Source organism: Myxocyprinus asiaticus, chromosome 5 (genome assembly GCF_019703515.2).
Source record: "Myxocyprinus asiaticus isolate MX2 ecotype Aquarium Trade chromosome 5, UBuf_Myxa_2, whole genome shotgun sequence".
Classification (NCBI taxonomy): domain Eukaryota; kingdom Metazoa; phylum Chordata; class Actinopteri; order Cypriniformes; family Catostomidae; genus Myxocyprinus; species Myxocyprinus asiaticus.
The window spans coordinates 15,146,710-15,168,220 of NC_059348.1; the positions used below are offsets into that span (position 1 = coordinate 15,146,710).

General features: G+C 43.8%; 1 protein-coding gene across 1 annotated transcript; it reads left to right on the forward strand.

Moving 5' to 3' along the window:
* Nucleotides 1-1,283: 1,283 nt before the first annotated feature.
* Nucleotides 1,284-21,395, forward strand: LOC127441657 (neuromedin-U receptor 1-like). Its single transcript, XM_051699295.1, has 3 exons — nucleotides 1,284-1,465; nucleotides 4,992-5,864; nucleotides 17,571-21,395. The coding sequence occupies exons 2-3, from the start codon at nucleotides 5,009-5,011 to the stop codon at nucleotides 17,918-17,920; spliced, it is 1,206 nt and encodes a 401-aa protein (XP_051555255.1). The 5' UTR covers nucleotides 1,284-1,465; nucleotides 4,992-5,008; the 3' UTR covers nucleotides 17,921-21,395.
* Nucleotides 21,396-21,511: the final 116 nt, after the last annotated feature.

The window sequence follows — 21,511 nt, forward strand, 5'->3', positions numbered from 1 at the left end:
CATTTACTTACCCTAATGCTATCCCAGTTGTATATGACTTTCTTTCTTCACCAGAACACATTTGAAGAAAAATAGAAAAATATCTTAGCTCAGCAGGTCCTTAAAATGCAAGTTGATGGTGATCAGACTTTTGAAGCTCCAAAAAGAACAGACAGTCAGCATAAAAGTAATCCATATGACTCCAGCGGTTAAATTAATGTCTTCTACAGCGACACAATCTCTTTTAGTGCGAAAAAGATCAAAAAGAGCACTTTTTTAACTAAATCATCACTTCCGGTCAGCAACAGTATGCGTGAGTGATGTAATCGCATTGATATGTTAACGTGAGAATTGATGCACGTGTGACACACATGGAAGAGCAGTGCTGTTTACAACTGAGCAGGAGGAACGCTGTACAGAAACTTCATTGGTTTTGGTTTACATCTGTATTTATCTGTTCCTTTACTCGCAATGGTGCATATGTGTGCTTATCCTGGATGTCTCAAACGAGAGAAATACATGAGATTACAACTGTAACATGCCAACGCGAATACGTCACGAGAGACCACGCTCTTGTGAATGTCTATTCTGCTGCTGACTGGAAGCGATGATTTAGATTTTAAAAAAGTGCTTAAATATTGATATTTTTTGCACCAAAAGCGATCGTATCACTTTAGAAGACATTAATTTAACTGCTGGAGTCATTTGGATGATGTTTACGCTGACTGTCTGTGATTTTTGGAGCTTCAAAAGTCTGATCACCATTCACTTGCATTTTAAAGAACTACTGAGCTGAGATATTTTTCTATTTTTCTTAAAATGTGTTCTGCTGAAGGAAGAAAGACATACGCATAAGGGTGAGTAAATAATGAAAGAATTGTAATTTTTGGGTGAAATAACCATTTAAGTTGTCCCAATGCAAATGGATTAAGTGAACTTTCATTTTACAAATTTCAATTGATTGCACACAAAGAAATTAAGTAAATTCAAGAACTGTGTTACATTAGTTCATTTTAAGTTCATTAGTTGAATTTAAATTCAACAAGGAGCAAAAATAGATTTTTTAGAGTGATTGCAATTGACCTAAAGCTGGTCAACAGTCACTTTGCTTGCTTTAGTGAAATATTGCTCACTGACAGTTCCAGTAACTGTACGTGAAAGAGACAATGACGGTAATGTAAAGGTCACCCATCCCACTATAAGGAGGAGGGGAATAAACAGAGAAAGGCTTGTAGAGAGAAACAGAGTTTGTTTATGGATTAAGTTTAGCATTACTCTTCATTACTTGATAATGTAATGACAGATTACACCACAGCAATGCATTCAAGCTGATGAACTAGGGTTAAATTGCAAAAAAAATAAATAAATTAGGAGTAACTGAAAAGCAAGACAGTTCGGGACAGTCATGAGTACCAGTAGACAGAACAGCAGCTTCCTTTAGAAATACTTCTCTGAGAAACAACATTTTCCATAAGACTGTGCTCAGGTAGGTTTGTTTTATGTCTTCTTTTCCCTTCATCATGTCTACCCGAAATGAAACCGAATGGCTATTAGGCTATTTAAGATCCTGATTTGAATTGCTAATCTAAAAGGTGTGATTTTCTTCAACAATACTGACACTGACGTTTTGAAACTTCGACAATCAAGATGTTTATCTTGGCTTATCTATAACCAATCAAGGAAAGCACATTTGTATATTACATTGTGAATTAAAATGTAACTAATTTGACTCAGATTTAATTCCAGCTCATCCTTTGCTTAGACTGTTATAGTTTTGCTGCAAGAGAGTCAGTTATTATGCTACCTATTACAAATGTTGATTAATAAGAAAAATAATTTGATATTGTTGTGAATACAGTTATCTTATTTGCAGTGTTGGGGAGTAACGGAATACATGTAACGGGATTACGTATTTAAAATGCAAAATATAAGTAACTGTATTCCACTACAGTTACAATTTAAATCATTGGTAATTAGAATACAGTTACATTCAAAAAGTATTTTGATTACTGAAGAGATTACTTTGCATTTTATTGTCATTTGTTTCATTTAATATTTAGTCCTTTCAGATGGAATACATTTATACATATAAATGATGTGATCCAAAGTGCATTTGAACAGCAGTGAAACACTTTCTTATGATGTGTTACATTCATACGTGCAGACAGAGAAGTAAGTTTGAAGTAAGTTTGGAGCAGAAGAAATAGAAATAAACCTTGTGTAAATTGTCAGCTTTACGCTAAGATAAAATGCTATTTCTAGCCATTTTACATGCACGTTACCAGGCACGATCATATTTTTTATCAAGAAAATTCATGTTAGATCATAATTTCTTTTTTTCTATTAAGACCTTTGATATTAGGGCAAAAATTGTATTCTTGATAATAATTTTTGTATTGTTTTCCTGATAAAATATATAAAAATCCTTAAAACAAGATCAGTTTGATCTATCTTGTTTTAGAAACAACACTGCAGAAGATATTCAGGTTTTTCAGAGAATGTATTTTTAACATGTGTATATTGTCTTACTGTACTGGCAGAGTTTTTATTGTCAAAACAAGTGAAAAAATCTACCAGTGCTGAAGAAGTAATCCAAAGTATTTAGAATACATTACTGACCTAGAGTAATCTAACGAAATATGTTACAAATTACATTTTACAGCATGTATTCTGTAATCTGTAGTGGAATATTCGCTTCGCATATGTTTTCCTCTTTGTAAGTCGCTTTGGATAAAAGCGTCTGCCAAATGAATAAATGTAAATGTAAATGGAATACATTTCAAAAGTAACCCTCCCAACCCTGCTTATTTGTATATTAAGGCTAGTTTTTTATTGATGTTTATAGTGTTAATTAGATTGCTTGTTTACTTTGAACCAAAAGTCCATGCCATGTCATCAAATACTGCTATATAGGAATTTATTAGATTAATGATAAATTATTTGTGCTATTTTGTCCCCTGTATTCATATGACAGCAGAAATCTGCACAGTATTACAGTATATTTAAGTAATGTATTATTATTATCAATATCATATAGTATAATATTCTTTTTTTTTAAACAGAATGTCTATTTTTTTAATAATATATATTTGTATTATTGTCTATTAATTTTCATTGCAAATTTTTTTTTTTTTCAATTATATTACATAACAAAAACCTTTACCCAGATGCTTATCTAGGCTTATCTATTACTGATCAAGGAAAAGCACTAGTATATCGCACAGTTAATCAATTAATTTGTTTATTTGAGTTGTGTTTGGGTCTAATGTAGAATTTACAGTACTTTGAATCAAAAAGTACACACAAGTCTTATTTGTTATTGTTCTAAATATACACAGAATATACTGTGGATCTATATACTGTATACAGTGGCTGGACTGGTAGTGCACATGCTGTTGACATGTTGAAGTTGTGGTGCTCATGTGGGTGATGCAGGTTTGAATCTGGTCTGCTACATGTCCTGATGCCATTACACCTTTCCTCTTAGAAATAATTCCCTGTATCTCTGCAAAGGCAAAAAATAAATAAATAAATAAATAAAATTATATATATATATATATATACAAAGTGGATGAGTTAAAGCATCTCATACATTTACTGATTTTTTACAGTGAAATTTCAGAAAAGAAGTACCTCAAGGAGTGCCTTTATTTCACAGAAGAGCTACTCTAGTCATCATTTGACTTTTTGATATTTATAAACTGAACTTTGGACAGCCATTCACCAGCTTTGGGGAATTTTAGGGCCCATGATGGCCCAAATAGTCTCAAACTTAAAAACACCTTTTGAATTGCCATTCATTGACTCTTGATTTAAAGTCAATGTGAAATGGTGTCCTCAACCCATTTTACTTCGGTAATCAAAAAATTTTCTGAGTAAACAAACCTCAACGAGATTCAATAAGAAACAAATGTAGAGTGGGACTTAATTTGGAAAGGATTGAACTGTGAAAAGTGGGTGTTACATACCAGAATGGATGCAGGAAGGGCTTTCCCTGCCCACATTGTCACCTGAAAAATTCTAACATTTTGAATAAAGGTTACGAAGACAAATCTTTTTCTTTCTCTTTAGAATAACATGCACTGATGATTCTTACGCAATAAGACCAGGAGGTGTTTTAAGAAAGCAAATAGGATTTCATATTGACCTTAAGGGGTTTTTTCACATGGACAATTCATGGGTCTTGATCCAGACTAGTCACACAGTAAATTCTGTGACAGTAGTCAAAAGTTCTTCAGCTGAAATCAGTCTGTGCCTACAAAATGTGAGGCACTGCTCCCAAGTATATGAGCAACTGTGAGCTGCAGTTTCCAGGTGAAATGTCCACAAAGTGGCGCCATGAGCGAGTTGTAAAGCAAGTTGTTTTAGGTTGTAAATGATGTAATGCAGTCAACAAGTCCTGACCTAAACCCCAATCCTAAAACTAACCGTCAGTGGAGTGAAAATGTAATTTTATAGAAAGAAAATGAAACCTCCAAGTCATTCTTATCATTGATTAGGTGAGCCACAGGAAAAGTTATACAAATTTGAACCGATGCAATGATGTCTGATTGCGATTGGATTATATTCCATTTACGCTTGGCTACATACAGTAAATGTGTCTCTGGATATAAATCCACTCTTATATTCCTGTGCTATATGTAAATATTACGGAATTGACTTCCGTGATAATGACAATGCCAGACAGCAAAATTTTGCAGCACTTGATATGGCTAATACCAACTAAAAACAGGAGGCTGCTAAAATTGACAATTGCGGTACGGGAGTAGAGTTTGCAAATGTGGACTGAACAACCAGATGCATGTAAACTTGGCCAAGTCACTTCTTGTATGCATCTCAAACCAACACCTGAGTTAATCTTAGGTGATCGGTTTGCTATCCATCTCAAAAGTGTCTTGGAAGCCATTTACGCTTAGTTGTTTCATAATAGGATTGCTATCCAATCAGTAAAATGCCTGAAGTAAATATCCCCTAAGAATTGTCCCTGTCTGTCTTTGTTGTAACCTCTGCAGGTATTTCCTAGTCATCAATGATCAAGCTCAACTGCTCCTCACCAGAGTCCCTGTACGTAACAGTGAACGCATCATGGTGCCCCAAAGAGGAAGAGTGTCTCAGCGCAAAGGACCTGGAAGACCTTTGCCTGAGCCGCAGTGCTTACCTGGAGAAATACCTGGGTGTTTGCCGTTCACGCCTCTTTCTGCCAGTGTGCATCACCTACGTGCTCATCTTTGTAGTTGGAGTGCTGGGCAACGGCTTGACTTGCATTGTCATCACCCGTCACCGTGTAATGCGCACAACAACAAACTACTACCTGTTCAGCTTGGCCATTTCTGACCTCCTTGTGCTCCTGCTCGGTCTTCCATTGGAGCTTTATGAGCTCTGGAACAACTATCCATTCCTGTTTGGTGTTGCAGGTTGCTATTTCAAGACCTACTTGTTCGAGACTGTCTGCTTTGCTTCCGTGCTCAACGTAACGGCGCTGAGCGCAGAGCGCTACAGAGCAGTCGTGCATCCCCTCCATGCCAAACATGTGGCGACACATGCTCATGCCAAGCGTGTCATCATTGCATTATGGGCGGTCTCTCTGTTATGTGCATTGCCCAATACCAGTCTGCATGGTGTAGCAACGTTGCAACCCCGTTTTGGACTCACTTTTCCTGAGTCGGCCGTCTGCACCGTGGTGCGTGATAGCTGGATCTACAACCTGTTGGTGCAGGTGACGGCAATGCTGTTCTTCATACTGCCGATGCTGACCATCAGTGTGCTGTATGTGCTGATTGGCCTGCAGTTGCATCGGGAAAGGGACTGTTTTGGTTCAAAGACTGGGCTGAATCAGGATGGGCTGCATCAGCGGGCACGTCATCGGCAAGTCACTAAAATGCTCTGTGAGTTCCGTTACAGCGCTAAGCCTGTGAACGATTGTAATGTTGGTACCTGTAGGTCAGTAAGGGTTAAATCTGAAGTGTGTAATTTCTGCAACTCCAGCAGCACCAAATGAAACAGCAAAAATAAACATTGTTTTCAAAAAGGTTTTCCGTATGCATCCTCTATCTGCCATTAGTTGGCAAACAGATAGTCCTGCTTTAAATTTACACAGTTGTAGTCGATGTTGCTGTGTCGGGCTGGTTGGAATTCTCAGAAAATAATGTTCTGATAGTGTAACTGAGTCACAGTGTTTGCACTTTTTGTGGAAACCAACCTACAAATGGCTTCCTTCTAGGTTTCATGTTACTTTGTATTTTAAGAGTTTTTTAGCACAAACACACACACACACACACACACACACACACACACACACACACACACACACACACTTCAGCTTTAAAGGTGCACTCAGTAATTCTTTCCACAATAAAAAAGTTTTACTCCTGGAGAAATGAATTGTAATTTGAAACATATGTATAAAATCGTGACCACTCACATAAGATAAAGCTGTTTTATTCTACATGGAGAGGGTCCACTCATGGGGGCTGCCATGTAAGAATCACACGACCAGCCGAATACTACTTGCTTAATCTCGGTAACAACCCTGTTATTGGACACTTTCATTCAGTGATTAAATTAATAATGGCTGACTGTGAATAGTGAATTTCTACAATGGCAAAGATGCCTGAAAAATATTTATTTTGAGTGATGATGCATCCACGCCACTAGATGTCACTGTAAGTCCAAGATGATACAAAGAAAACGTTACTGAGTGCTCCTTTAATGTAACAGTTAAGGCCAATATAGCCCTGGGTTAAAGTAGACCAAAAAATGAAACTTCTGTCATTGTTTACTTCCCCTCATGTCATTCCAAGCTCATATGCTGTTATTTGCCCTGTGGAACACAAAAGATTTTTAAGAATTTTTGAAGAATCTTCACACAACTCTTTTCCAAACAATGACAAGTCATACTCGCAGGCTTTCAAGGACTAAAACGGACCACAAAAAAGCAAAAATATTTTATCAAGATGCATCATGCCAAGTTGACGCTAGTGAAGTCAAACTTCATTGATTCCCACAGGTGATTTTTACCAGTGTTTGGGAGTAGCTAACTACAAATAGCAACGCTACTAACTTAACTACATTTTTCAGTAGCTTGACAGTACCTCAGCTGCTTTTCAAACAGTGTAGCTTTTCCAATAGCGAACTACATTTTCCAGCAATTAACAGTGTAGCACGACCAAACACTACATCATGGTTTGGTCAGATTGTAACTAGTGCTGGGTAGTAGCTAACTGTGAATAGCGATGCTACTAACTTAACTACATTTTTCAGTAGCTTGACAGTAGCTCAGCTGCTTTTAAAACAGTGTAGCTTTTCCAGTAGCTAACTGTTTTCCAGCTATTAGTGGTGTAAACTACTAAACGCTACATCATGGTTTGGTCGGATTATATTCTGTCTGCTGCATGTGTCATGGAAAAAACAAAATCATATTTGGAATGACATAGTGGGGGAATAAATGATGACAGACTTTTAATTTTTGTTGAACTATTCATTTAAGATAACCAGAGTGGACAACAGTGTAAGAATAATGACAGATACTTGTCCTGTAGTTCATGTATGTATGGTTTTGCAATTCCAGAAACATTTGGAGCTTTGTTTAGATTAATCTCCTGATAAACTGAAAATACCCATCTGTGCTTTCACAGCCTCTTGTCATGTTAATGTAAATACAAGGGAAAGTGATTTAGTAAAAACATCTTTCTACATTTGGCTTATTGTAGTATCTGCTCAGCACTACACTGTGTGGCCAACCTCAAAATTTCAACACAAGCTTAAAGAAGAAATCAAATACTTTGGACTAGTCATGCATTCTCAAGTCTATAAATACTGTCAGTTGCTCACATTTGTGCCAAAAGCAACACTTTGTTTTACTGTCATTGCATTAGATAAAATATCAAACCCAGTTGAATCTGCCAACAAATAATGCTAGACCTTTTCTCACAGCCATTTTTGCTATGACTTTTATCCAACTGGTCTCAAGGTGATTTTTAGTGTCCAAACAGAGTATGCACAGGTGAAGTTCACATTAACTACTGTTTATGGACATGTTCCACTAATGGAATGGTTTGCATGTGCAATATTTCTTTCCCTATCTGTCACTCACTCGACGTTGTGTCGATGTAGTGACACTAGGGGTCACTCTTGGGAGCCCGAGACACCTCTACTCTTTGATAAAAGGTCAATGAAAATTGCCGAGTGGGATTTGCATGCCACTCCCCCGGACATACGGGTATAAAAGGAGCTGGTATGCAACCACTCATTCAGATTTTCTCTTCGGAGTCGAACGGTCATGCTCACTGAGCTGAATTCCCACGACTGTTCATTCACCTCTGCTGGATCTGATGGCGCATTTCAGCGGCTTCTCCCTCCTCTGCACTAGTGCACTGCAGAGAATGCCCCTGGGCGCTTCTCTAAAAGAGTATATTTCTCTAAAAGAGTATATTTCTCTAAAAGAGCGGCACACACGGAACGTCTTTTTAAAGGTGCGTCTTTTTAAAGATGCCTTTCCTTTGTGTGTTATTCCTGGTTGTGCTCGTTATCTCTCGCCTTCTGACGGTCGCGATCACTGTCTTTCGTGTCTGGGCACTGCTCACACGGAGACAGCGTTCGTGGTTGGTCATGTACTCATTGTGAGGACATTTCCATGGCAACGATGCGGTCATGGCTCGCCTTCGTAAGAAAGCAAGCCACCCCAGAGGCTCCCCGCCTCGGTCCTTTTACTCACGGGTATGAGGCCAGCACGGCTAGCACTGGGGGCGATTTGGGGACCCCAATGGGACCGCCTCCGCCGGGTATCCCCCCGCGGACCTCCCATTCCCCAGCACGCTCGTCTGCCCAGATCGGGCTTCCGGATGAGTCCGCCGGCTCGTCTCACAGTGAGTTCGACCTCTTATTCGGAGCCCGTGGAAGTGATGAGCTCTCGAGTGGAGCATCGGAGAGCGGGCTCATCCAGTTGGACACGGAAGCCTCAGCTGGGCTCCTCCCTTCGGGGACGATTGCCCAGTCACAGGCTGACGCGGAGATGATGACATGCTTTCCCGGACAGCCGCGAGCGCCGCTCAAAGCCACGCCCTGCCCCGTTCCTTTCTTCCCAGAAGTGCATGAAGAGCTGACAAGGTCGTGGGAGGCACATTTTTACTGCCCGGTCCCGATCTTTTTAGCATCCCCACCCTCACTACCCTCGATGGTGGAGCGGCCAAGGGCTATTCAGCAATCCCCCGGTGGATAAAGGCGTTCGCGATGCACCTATGCCCGCAGAGCGCCGCCACCTGGCGCGGGTGCCCAAAGCCCCCGTCCAAGGCCTGTTGGTTTACGTTGTATCTGATGGCCAAGGTGCCGCTGGACAAGCCGCCTCCTCCCTGCACGCCATGGCTCTCCTGCAAATCTGCCAAGGTGCTAAAGGAACTGCGTGAGGGTAGTTCCGCCCAGGGATTGATGCAAGAACTGTGCTCGGTGACCGACCTTGCTCTCTGAGCGACGGAGGTCACGGCGCGGTCTCTCGGGCAGACGATGTCAACATTAGTGGTCCAGGAGCACCACCTTTGGCTCAATCTGGTCGAGATGGGTGAGGCCGACAGGACACGGTTCCTTGCTGCCCCCATCTCCCAGACTGGCCTATTCGGCAACACCGTCAAGGACTTTGCCCAGCAGTTCTCGACGGTGGAGCAGCAGACAGAGGCTATCCGGCATATCCTGCCCCGGCACGGCTCAAGATCCCGCACCCTGTCTGCTCGTCGCCAAGGGTGTCCCCCTGCGGTGACTGCACTGGCTCCACCGTAGCCCGCCCCTTCAGCCCGGCCCCGGCATGGAGCCCACCGCAGGAAGCAGACGCCATTCATCTCGCGGCCGCCGAGAACCCATGAAAGGCTTCAAAGCGCCCTTGAGACGGGCGACCCAGGGATGATGAAACCCGCTGCTCTGGAGTGGGTAAGCAGACCTCTCCATCCCCCGGTCGAAGGGCGGGAGGAGAATCTTTTTGTTACCTTTGCATTTAATTGCGCTGCATGCCCAACTGGCTGCAGTACTCAAGAGTTCAGCAAGAGCGGTTTCCTTGTTCCCTGGGTCATGTATCCGGTGTGCACGGCCGTCATCACGACCACCGTCCACCACTCTATTTGGCAGGTTTGGCGCTCCAGCGACAGTCTCCTGCCCCTGAGGGCCCAGCTGTGGCACAAATCCACCCCCGATGTGACAGTCTCCACGGGTCACGAGGACAGGCCTCTTCCTCCCCCGTCCCAGGCTGTTCCGGGGGTGGTCACAAGGAGCCAGGTAAGTGCTTCGATGTCCCTAGACTCAGCATGGCCACGACATGGTGTGGCACCTCGAGCTCCACCCAGTCGCGAGGCCCCACCTGCCGGTACGTCCGACGACGTTGTCCCTTTGGTCCCCCTTGCGCGGAACTTGGACGCGTGGCTTGCGCTTTCCAATCCGTCGTGATGGCTGGTCCGGACCGTCCGACTCGGTTATGCGATTCAGTTCGCCAGGCGTCCGCCCAGGTTCAGCGGTATCCACTTCACCTTGGTGAAGGACGAAAACTCTGCTACCTTGCACGCAGAGATCGCTACCCTCCTACAGAAGGGTGCGATAGAACCTGTCCCTCCGGCCGAGATGAAGAAGGGGTTTTACAGCCCCTACTTCATCGTACCGAAAAAAAAGGTGGTGGGTTGCAGCCAATCTTGGACCTGCGAGTACTGAACCGGGCTTTACACAGACTCCCGTTCAAGATGCTGAAGCAAAAACACATTCTGGCGAGCATCCGGCATCAAGATTGGTTCGCGGCAGTAGACCTGAAGGACATGTACTTCCACGTCTCGATTCTACCTCGACACAGACCCTTCCTGCGGTTTGCATTCGAGGGTCAGGCGTATCAGTACAAGGTCCTCCCTTTCGGCCTGTCCTTGTCTCCTCGCGTCTTCACGAAAGTCGCAGAGGCAGCCCTTGCCCCGTTAAGGGAAGTGGGCATTCGCGTTCTCAACTATCTCGACGATTGGCTAATCCTAGCTCATTCTCGGGACATGTTGTGTGCACACAGGGACTTGGTGCTCTCACACCTCAGCTGACTAGGGCTTTGGGTCAACTGGGAAAAGAGCAAGCTCCTCTCGGTTCAGAGCATCTCTTTCCTCGGTTTGGAGCTGGACTCACGAACGAGCATGCACAGTCAGTGCTGGCCTGTTTGAAGGCGTTCAAACAGAAAACAGCGATTCCACTGAAACTCTTTCAGAGGCTCCTGGGGCATATGGCATCCTCAGCGGTGGCCACCCCACTCAGGTTGATGCATATGAGACCGCTTCAGCACTGACATCAGACTTGAGTCCCAAGATGAGCATGGTGCCGCGGGACACATCGCGTGGTCATCACGCCGGTCTGTCACCGTCTTTTCAGCCCTTGGACCGACCTCTCATTTCTATGGGTTCCCCTAGAACTGGTCTCCAGGCATGTCATGGTCACGATGGACGCCTCCAAAATGGGCTGGGGCGCTGTTTGCAATGGGCACGCAGCCGCCAGCTTGTGGACAGGCCCGCGACTGCATTGGCACATCAACTGCCTCGAGTTGTTGGCAATTCTGCTCACCCTGTGGAGGTTTCGGCCATTGATCCAGGGCAAGCACGTGTTAGTTCAGATTGGACTCAAGATGCTGCCGAGTATGGCTGCTGTGTTGCGAGCTCTGACACAACATGGTAGTGTTTTGTTTGTTTTGTTTACAATTCTTATGTTTTTTGTCTTGGATGTTGTCTGCCTTATTGTCTATGACAGACAAACACTTTTGGACATTGGTTCAGCAATTACACACCGTAAACCGGATTTCAAATTCCTCAATGCCGACCCGCTGTTTACAAACACGCAAGTGGAGCCCTTTGTCTGGGCAGCCCGGCCGCGGAAACGCAGAAGGAAAAGGGGAAACAGAGCCGGCGTTCTCATCAGAGTAAGATGTCATGCAAATCGACCCCCGCTACCCAGTATTCTACTGGCAAATGTTCAGTCCCTGGATAACAAGCTCTGCGAGCTGAAAGCGCGGATCTCTTTCCAACGAGAGACGAGGGACTGCTGCATTATCTGCCTTAAGGAAACTTGGATGTCTGCGGAGATTCCAGACTCAGCCATTGAACCCGCGGGATTCCCCGCGCACCGAGCGGACAGAGCGAAAGACCTCTCAGGTAAAAGCAGAGGTGGTGGTGTATGTTTTATGATCAACAAATCCTGGTGTGATCAGAGGAACGTACATTCTATCAAGTCTTTCTGCTCTCCTGATCTGGAATTTCATGCTTCTGTGTCGACCATTCTGGCTACAGAGGGAATTCACAGCGGTCATTATCACTGCTGTGTACATCCCCCCACAAGTCGACACAGACTGGGCACTCAAGGAACTGTATGGGATTATAATCAAACAGGAAACCGCGCACCCTGAGGCCGTGTTCATTGTGACCGGGGACTTTAATAAAGCCAGTTTCAAATCAGTCGCACCAAAATACCACCAACACATTAGTTTCAACACACGAGGGGACCGGGTTTTGGACCATTGCTACTCTCCCTTCCGGGATGGCTACAAATCCCTCCTCCGCCCACCATTTGGCAAATTGGACCACTCTTCCATTCTACTTCTGCCCGCTTACAGGCAGAAACTGAAACAGGAAGCACACGCCCTCAGAACGATCCAGTGCTGGTCGGACCAATCAGACTTTACACTACAAGACTGTTTTGATCACACGGACCGGGAGATGTTCCGGTCCGCCTCTGATGACAACATCGAGCTTTACGCTGATAGCATAATGTGTTTCATCAGAAAGTGTGTAGAGGACGTCGTTCCGACCAGATCAATATGGATCTATCTGAACCAGAAGCCATGGATTAATAGCGATGTTCACGCGGCACTTAATGTGCGGACCTCCGCTTTTAATTCTGAGAACGCGGAGGAGCATAAACAAGCCAGTTATGCCCTCCGAAAAACTATCAGAACAGCAAAACGCCAGTACAGGAACAAGATTGAAGGACAGTTTAACACCACCAACTCTAGAAGCATGTGGCAGGGAATTAACATCATCACGGCTTTAAAGGGAATAAAAACTCTGCCATGAACACCGCTGCCTCACTCCCAGATGAGCTGAATACTTTTTATGCTCGTTTTGAGGGAAATAACACCGCCCTCGTGGAGAGAGCTCTCGCGGCCGAAGCTACAGAGGTTAGTTCACTCTCCGTCTCTGTAGCGGATGTAACCCGATCCTTCTGACGGGTGAATATCCGCAAAGCCGCGGGTCCAGACGGCATTCCGGGCCGCGTCATCAGAGCATACGCGAACCAGCTGGCTGGTGTTTTTACGGACATTTTCAACCTTTACCTCTCTTTGTCTGTAGTCCCCACATGCTTTAAAATGTCCACCATTGTGCCTGTTCCAAAGCAATCAAAAATCACTTGCTTAAATGACTGGCATCCTGTTGCTCTGACCCCCATCATCAGCAAATGCTTTGAGAGACTAATCAGAGATTACATCTGCTCTGTGCTGCCTCTCTCTCTAGACCCATTGCAGTTTGCTTACCGCAACAACCGCTCCACTGATGATGCCATTGCATCTACAATACACACTGCTCTCTCCCACCTGGAAAAAAAGAACACTTATGTGAGAATGTTCTTTGTAGACTACAGCTCAGCATTCAACACCATAGTGCCCTCCAAGCTTGATGAGAAACTCCGGGCTCTGGGCTTAAACAGCTCGCTGTGCAGTTGGATCCTGGACTTCCTGTCAAGCAGACGCCAGGTGGTTAGAATAGGCAGCAACATCTCCTCATCACTGACCCTCAACACTGGAGCCCCACAGGGCTGTGTTCTCAACCCACTCTTGTATTCCTTGTACACACATGACTGTGTGGCAACACATAGCTCCAATGCCATCATTAAGATTGCTAATGACACGACGGTGGAAGGGCTGATCACTGACAATGATGAAACAGCCTACAGAGAGGAGGCGCACACCCTGACACACTGGTGTCAGGAGCACAACCTCTCCCTCAACGTCAGTAAGACAAAGGAGCTTGTGGTGGACTTCAGAAGAAAAGACAGAGAACATAGTCCCATCACCATCAATGGAGCACCAGTGGAGAGAGTCAGCAGCTTCAAGTTCCTGGGTGTCCACATCACTGAGGAACTCACATGGTCCATCCACACTGAAGTCGTTGTGAAGAAGGCTCATCAGCGCCTTTTCTTCCTGAGATGGCTGAGGAAGTTTGGAATGAACCACCACATCCTCACATGGTTCTACACCTGCACTATTGAGAGCATCCTGACTGGCTGCATCTCCGCCTGGTACGGCAATAGCACAGCCCACAACCGCAAAGCACTGCAAAGGGTGGTGCGAACTGCCAGACACATCTTCGGAGGTGAGCTTCCTTCCCTCCAGGACATATATACCAGGCAGTGTGTGAAAAAAGCACGGAGGATCATCAGAAACTCCAGCCACCTGAGCCATGGGCTGTTCTCACTGCTACCATCAGGCTGGTGGTATCGCAGCATCAGGACCCACACCAGCCGACTTCATGATAGCTTCTTCCCCCAAGCAGTCAGACTTTTGAACTCTTGATCTCCCACAATCAAAATACATCAGCACTGCACTTTATTACTCTTACTCTTATATCTCACATTGGACTGTCATAAATTATATTATTATTATATGATATTCTCTCTTAACAACTTACTATCAACCGACAGCCTGATTGTCAATACAGTACAATACAACCTACTGTATATTCTATATATACTATATATACTTTTTTTATTGAATAATGTGTATCTATATTGTGTGTATTGTATACTGTACAGTGTATGTTATTATTTGTATATTGTCTTGTGTGTAATTATGTGTATATTAGACTTTAAATTGTGTTGTGTTAATTTGATGTTATTGTAAATTGGTATATGTCTCATCACTGTCACGACTGCTATGTTGATCGGAACTGCACCCAAGAATTTCACACACCATTGCACTTGTGTATATGGCTGTGTGACAATAAAAGTGATTTGATTTTGATTTGATTTGAGACAGACAACACAGCAATGGTAGCATATGTCAATCGCCAAGGTTGTCTGCACTCTCGTTGTATGTCATAACTCGCCCGCCTTCTCCTCCTCTGGAGTAAGCAGCACTTCAAGTCGCTGTGAGTCACTCACATCCCGGGCAACCTCAACACTTCAGGGGAGAGTGGAGACTCCACCCTCAGGTGGTCTAGCTGATTTGGAGTTGATTCGGACAGGCACAGGTGCACCTGTTCGCCTCCCAAGAATCCTCCCACTGCCCACTCTGGTATGCCCTGACCGAAGCCCCCCTCGGCATAAACGCGCTGGCACACAGCTGGCCCCCTGGCCTGCGCAAATATGCGTTTCCCCCAATGAGCCTACTTGCACAGACCCTGTGCAAGGTCAGGGAGGACGAGGAGCAGGTTGTCCTGGTAGCACCCTACTGTCCCACCCAGACATGGTTCTCGGACCTCACGCTCCTCGCGACAGGTCTCCCCTGGCGAATTCCCCTGAGGAAGGACCTTCTTTCTCAGGGACAGGGCACCATCTGGCACCCACGACCAGACCTCTAGAATCTCCATGTCTGGCCCCTGGACGGGACGTGGAAGACCTGCAGTGGTAGACACGATCACTCAGGCTAGGACCCCCTCTACGAGGCGCCTGTATGCCTTTAAGTGGTGTCTGTTTCCTAAGTGGTGTTCTTCCCGATGGGAAGACCCCCAGAGATGCGCAGTCTGATCAGTGCTTTCCTTCCTGCAGGAGAGGTTGGAAGGGAGGCTGTCCCCTTCCACCTTGAAGGTGTACATTGCCGCCATAGCAGCACACCACGACTCAGTTGACAGTAAGTCCTTAGGGAAGCACGACCTGATCATCAGGTTCCTAAGAGGCACCAGAAGGCTGAATCCCTCCAGACCATGACTCGTTCCCTCATGAGACTTCTCTGTAGTTCTTCAGGGTTTACAGAGAGCCCTCTTTGAGCCTTTGCAGTCAGCTGAGCTTAAGACACTCTCCTTGAAGACTGCCCTCCTGACTGTGCTCACTTCCATCAAGAGGGTAGGAGTCCTGCAAGTGTTCTCTGTCAATGAAACGTGCCTGGAGTTCGGTCCGGGCTACTCTCACATGATCCTGAGACCCCGACCGGGCTATGTGCCCAAGGTTCCCATGACCCCTTTTAGGGACTAGGTGGTGAACCTTCAAGCGCTGCCTCAGGAGGAGGCAGACCCAGCCCTGTTGTTGCTGTGTCCACTGCGCACTTTACGCATCTATTTGGATCGCACTCAGAGCTTTAGTATCTCTGAGCAGCTCTTTGTCTGCTTTGGTGTACAGCGGAAAGGAAGCACTGTCTCCAAGCAGAGGATCGCCCACTGGCGCATTGACGCTGTAACTATGGCATATCACGCCTAGGACATGCCGCCCCCAGTAGGACTACGAGCCCATTCTACCAGGGGTGTAGCGGCCTCCTGAGCCCTGGCCAGGGGTACCTCTCTAACAGACATTTGCAGAGCAGCAGGCTGGGCAACACCCAACACCTTTGCAAGGTTCTACAACCTCCGGGTGGAACCGGTTTAGTCCCAGGTAGTGGCACACAAGACAAGTGGATAAGCCCGGGATAGCTGACCGGGTGTATCACTTGCACATAGCACCTTCCACCTCTTTTTGAGCTGAAGACGTGCGCCATTAATTCCCAGTAGTGTTCACAAACTTTGTTCCCTGGTTGACTTCCTCTGAGCCCTGAGGCAGTCGAGTTTTCAGAGAGACTCGCTGCCGGCCCAGTACACATGCTAACTAAGAGTCCTGTTCTGGGGTAGGTGCTCCGCATGTGGCGGTTCCCTGTAAGTCTAACCCCATGCGATATATATCTTCCGCTAATTCGTTTCCCTGTTGGCAAACTGCGTCTTCCTTGGACAGAGCCCCTCTGCCCCAGTCTCCATGTTTGTAGTAACTCCTCCCCCACTGGGTAGGATCTACATTGAAGACTCTACACATGGTCGGAAAGACCATGTGACGTATTTTTCCACTTAAATATCCCCCCCTCTCTTTGGGTGAGGTGTGGTCTCCGCGGTGTCCTCCCCTTGGGAGGGACACCCCCCGACTAGACCTGGCGGCCCAGTCGGATAATCCCCCTTCTTTTTTAGGGAGTGGAAAAAGAGAAGGGGAAAAGAGGCCACGACTGGGTTAGCCTGTCTCTATCTTTTGGGTAGTCGACTTGCCCCAAAGGGCCGTTCGACACTCATAACTATGTTGGGGAAGGTTACGTGTCAACCTGGTGTGCTGGCTACGAGGCACACAGTGGTCTGCCCATCACACACCGCCAGTTCACGTAACACAGTTCAGCCAGTTGTGGCGTTTCGTATAGGGACCCCTAGTGTCACTACATCGACACAATGTCAAGTGACATTCCCCTCCATCAGGGAACAGAGGTTACGCAAGTAACCATGACGTTACTTCCACTAGTTCCATTGGTTTGACCTTTTGGTATATAATACAATGAGATTCATGTGTTTTTAAAGGAATCGTTCTCCCAAAGATGAAAATTCTGTCATCATCACTGTATAAGAGCATATTTATTATGTATTTTCTCTTTTCTAATGTTTTCAAAGGTGCATTGGTGATTGTGTTTGGAGTCTGCTGGGCGCCTTTTCACATTGATCGTGTCATGTGGAGCTACATTGATAACTGGACTGTCGAGCAGGACCATGTCTATGAGTATGTGCATCTTCTCTCTGGTGTCTTCTTCTACTTGGGTTCAGTGGTCAATCCCATCCTCTATAACCTCATGTCATCCCGCTTCAGAGAGATGTTCCGTGAGGTGGTGTGTCAGAAAGGCCATCGTCAGCTGTCCATCAGTAGAGTCACGTTACGCAGTGTTGTATCTGCCTCGCTCTCTGCCTCTCATTCCGTCTCATTTTCTGTCAAATTCAATTCTCGTGGGCTTCCACAATCTCTCTAGAAACTACCAGGATATATTGTCCAAGTTATTGTATCCCAAAGTAAAGTCTGTGACCAAAAACCAAAGCCAGCTGCCTTGCTTACTCTATGTGAAAGTTTTATTTGTCAAATGTGCAACTACATACTGCAGTACACACTAAACAGGAAGACTTGTTTATAATGATGTGTGTTTTTCTAAGCTTCCATTTAAAGTAACTATTTTGAAGTTAAAGTGTAGTATGTACTTAAAAAAACAGGTTTACTCAATATGTGGAATTTGAACAACTATTTTAAAGCTGTTACGAATTTAAATAGGTGGTGTTGTTGCAATGAGCACTGACTATAAGCTGTTCCATAGTCAGTAGATTTTTTGCTTGTATGCTTTGAAGCTGTTGCCCAGATGGTAATCTTTTAGGATGGACCTGGCCTTCCTGAGACAACCATTTGAATAAATGTCCTGGGTACTCAGTAGTTCATGGCCAGTGATGGACTGTGCTGTCTTTTATCACCCTCTGCAAGTCCTTGCATTCTCATACAAAGCTTAATGACTTAGCAGAAAGTGTTTTTGTATGAAGGTACTTCTAAAGTAAACTGGTTTCAGACAGGCTTCCAAGGCACCATAATGTCATGTCTGGTGATCTAGGACAAAGTGAACTTTAGAGATAGCAAAGCAAATATTTAAAGGAATAGACCACCCAAATTGAAAATCATGTTTTTCCAAACTTTTATAATGTTCTTTCTTCCTTGAAACACAAAATTACATTTTAGGTGGAATGCCTGAAGCTTTTCATTTTAGCATACAACACAAATGGATGGTGATTATACTTACAGGCTCCAAAATCACTTGTGCACTATATTTTAAGTTTTTCAAAGTCATACAATAGCTTTGTGTGAGGAGCAAAGCGAAATTTAAGTTGTTGTTCAACAATGTTCCACTCTTCAGGAGCTCTCAAATCTCATTTGCTATGAAGTTTTTCAAACATGTGAAGTTGCCATTGGTCATGTAACACTCAAGAACCAATGGTGTTTTTGGCGACTATGATGTCAACAACATGATGACACGGGAAGTCGGCATGTTTCTACCGAACGTTCCAGTACCCTGACATCGACCCCATTCTGTCGAGTTGCTGATAAGCGACATCTCCCATCAGATATTTTTGCATCAGTTCATGTGTGTTTACCTTTTCTTGTGGCATGACCAATAGATTGCTGCGTCAACAGTGTCGGAGACCTAGATTCCCGTCCTGTGTTGAAACCGGGAAGCAATTGCATTCACATAATCAACGATGAGCGTGATATGAGTTTGTATTTTCCCTCGAAGATTGCGTTTTTACTCCACTAATGGTTAGGTTTAAGTTTGGGTAGTGGACAGGATGTGACGCAACAAAAATTGTTTTGAACATGTCTTGATGCCTTGCTGTCAACTTATACTCCCTTCAAAGGCAGAATTTTCAGGTTTCATATACAGCCCAAATCAGTTGTTGCTGCAAGTCAGAGTAAATGGAGTCAGTTATCTAAATTAAAGGTGCACTCAGTAATTTTTTCCCCATTCAAACATTTTTACTCCTAAAGAAACTGATTGTAATTTTGAAACATATGAATAAAATCATGAGCACTCACATGAAATGAAGACTCCAGTCAAATCAGTAACCTTGTAAAAGCTGTTTTATTCTACATATAGAGGGTCCACTCATGGGGGCTGCCATGTTAAAGTCACATGACTAGCCAAATACTACTCGCTTAATCTCAGTAACAGCACTGTTATAAGGCACTTTCACTCTTGGATTAAATTAACCATGGCTTAATGTGAATAGTGAATTTCTTCAATGGCATCTGTAATTGAAAACTATTGATGCTGCATCCACGCTGCTAGGTGACAATGTAAGTCGAAGATGACACAAACAAAAAGTTACTGAGTGCACATTTAACATAAGGTGAGATAATTAAGTTATCATATCAGTGTGTCAGTGTATATCAATGTCATCAAATATAATTTGACCTTATTTAGAATTTTACCAGTAAGGTTCCCATCATTCTCACTGAAACCTTCCTTGCAGATCTCTGAATGTAATCACTGTAAATTTCATATCAACAAGAATGCATGATGAGGTCACATTAGAAATGCCTGGGTTTGTTTATAAAATTATGTCCAGTGGTGTTTTACAGTGTTTACGAAGTACTATTCCTAATCCTGTTGAGCATTTAGAGAGTGTTCAATGACTCACGACATATATGGAAACTTTACCTCTACTTTGTAGGAATGTAAATATCACAGCTACTTGTCAATGTTTAATATTCAAAATATATTCAATAAACTAATCATTTTCTCAAAACGAGCTTAAGATTTGGTTACTTGTCATGTGCGAAGTGAATTACTGAATTTGCAAGGACATTCAAGCAGCCCAGGATATGTGTCTTACTGAAGGGTAGAATGGTGATAAGAGACCTCTATAACACCATGGTTTATGGGTCACCTCCAAAACTGGGGATTTATCAGCCTGATCTCATGAACATTACTTGACCATGGCAACATTTTTGCAAAATGAAATTGCATGCCTTGTTACACATTTTGACTGCAGTTTCCCAGTGAAATGTCCAGCGAGGGGCGCCAAAAGGGAGTGAAATGGTGAATCTTTGTTGAAGGTTTTAATGAGTAAAACGTGCCTCCCTAATCTAAAACTATAACCAAAATGTGAGCAGTAGGGTTTTAAAAGCAAATGAGGTAAACAAAACAGACTTCCTTACCCTTAACCAGCACCTAAACCTAACCGATAGTGTCCAAAAACAAAATGAGAAATGAAAAGCTCATTTTCTGAAGCAACCACGTCATCTTGTGTCGCTTCTATGACACTTTTCTGCCTCATGAGTCAGCTTGTGTGTTTGACTGTTCTCAAACCGCGGTCTTCTAGGTCTAAAGTCCAACACTCTATGAGTCTGTAAGTTTGTTCATTTCTGGTGTTCATTTCACCAGGAAAGTGCGACGTGACGTAGTACTCGTAATGTAAAAGTCAGTTTGCAAAAATGTGGTTATAGTAATGCTAATTCTATGAGACTATGCTGCAGCTATCCATATGCTCATAAATACAGCAGGGCCTAATGCAAATTTGTCAAATCCATGGCAATATAATTTCACTGAATGTCATTGATTATATCTGAGAACTTTACCACTGCCATAATATGCTGAATAACGTCAATATTTCTTTTATGTTCTTTCTTTTTTTTTTATTCCTATAGCCAAAACAATCTTTGTGTGCATGCCCTGGCTTTTGTTGTTGTCATCATTGCGTTGCTCAATAAATTATGAATTTATTTTTATTTTTTAAATGTAATTTTTTATTTTTTATTTTCTAGCCTTGAAAACTACTCAAATCATATCAGTCTTAATGTACTTAATGTCAAATTCTCTGCCTAATTTTCTTTTTCAAAGCAATATGTATCCAACCTCTAACTATAATAAACTGCATATCTATAATATATCTCAAATGCTCCAATAAACTATAAAAGCAATACTTACTGTATTTGTTTTAATCATTTTTATTAACTTATTTTTATTGAGTGCTTTGAGTGACTTTTGACCTGTCCAGTGACCTCTGACCTGTTGTTTTGCTAAAGG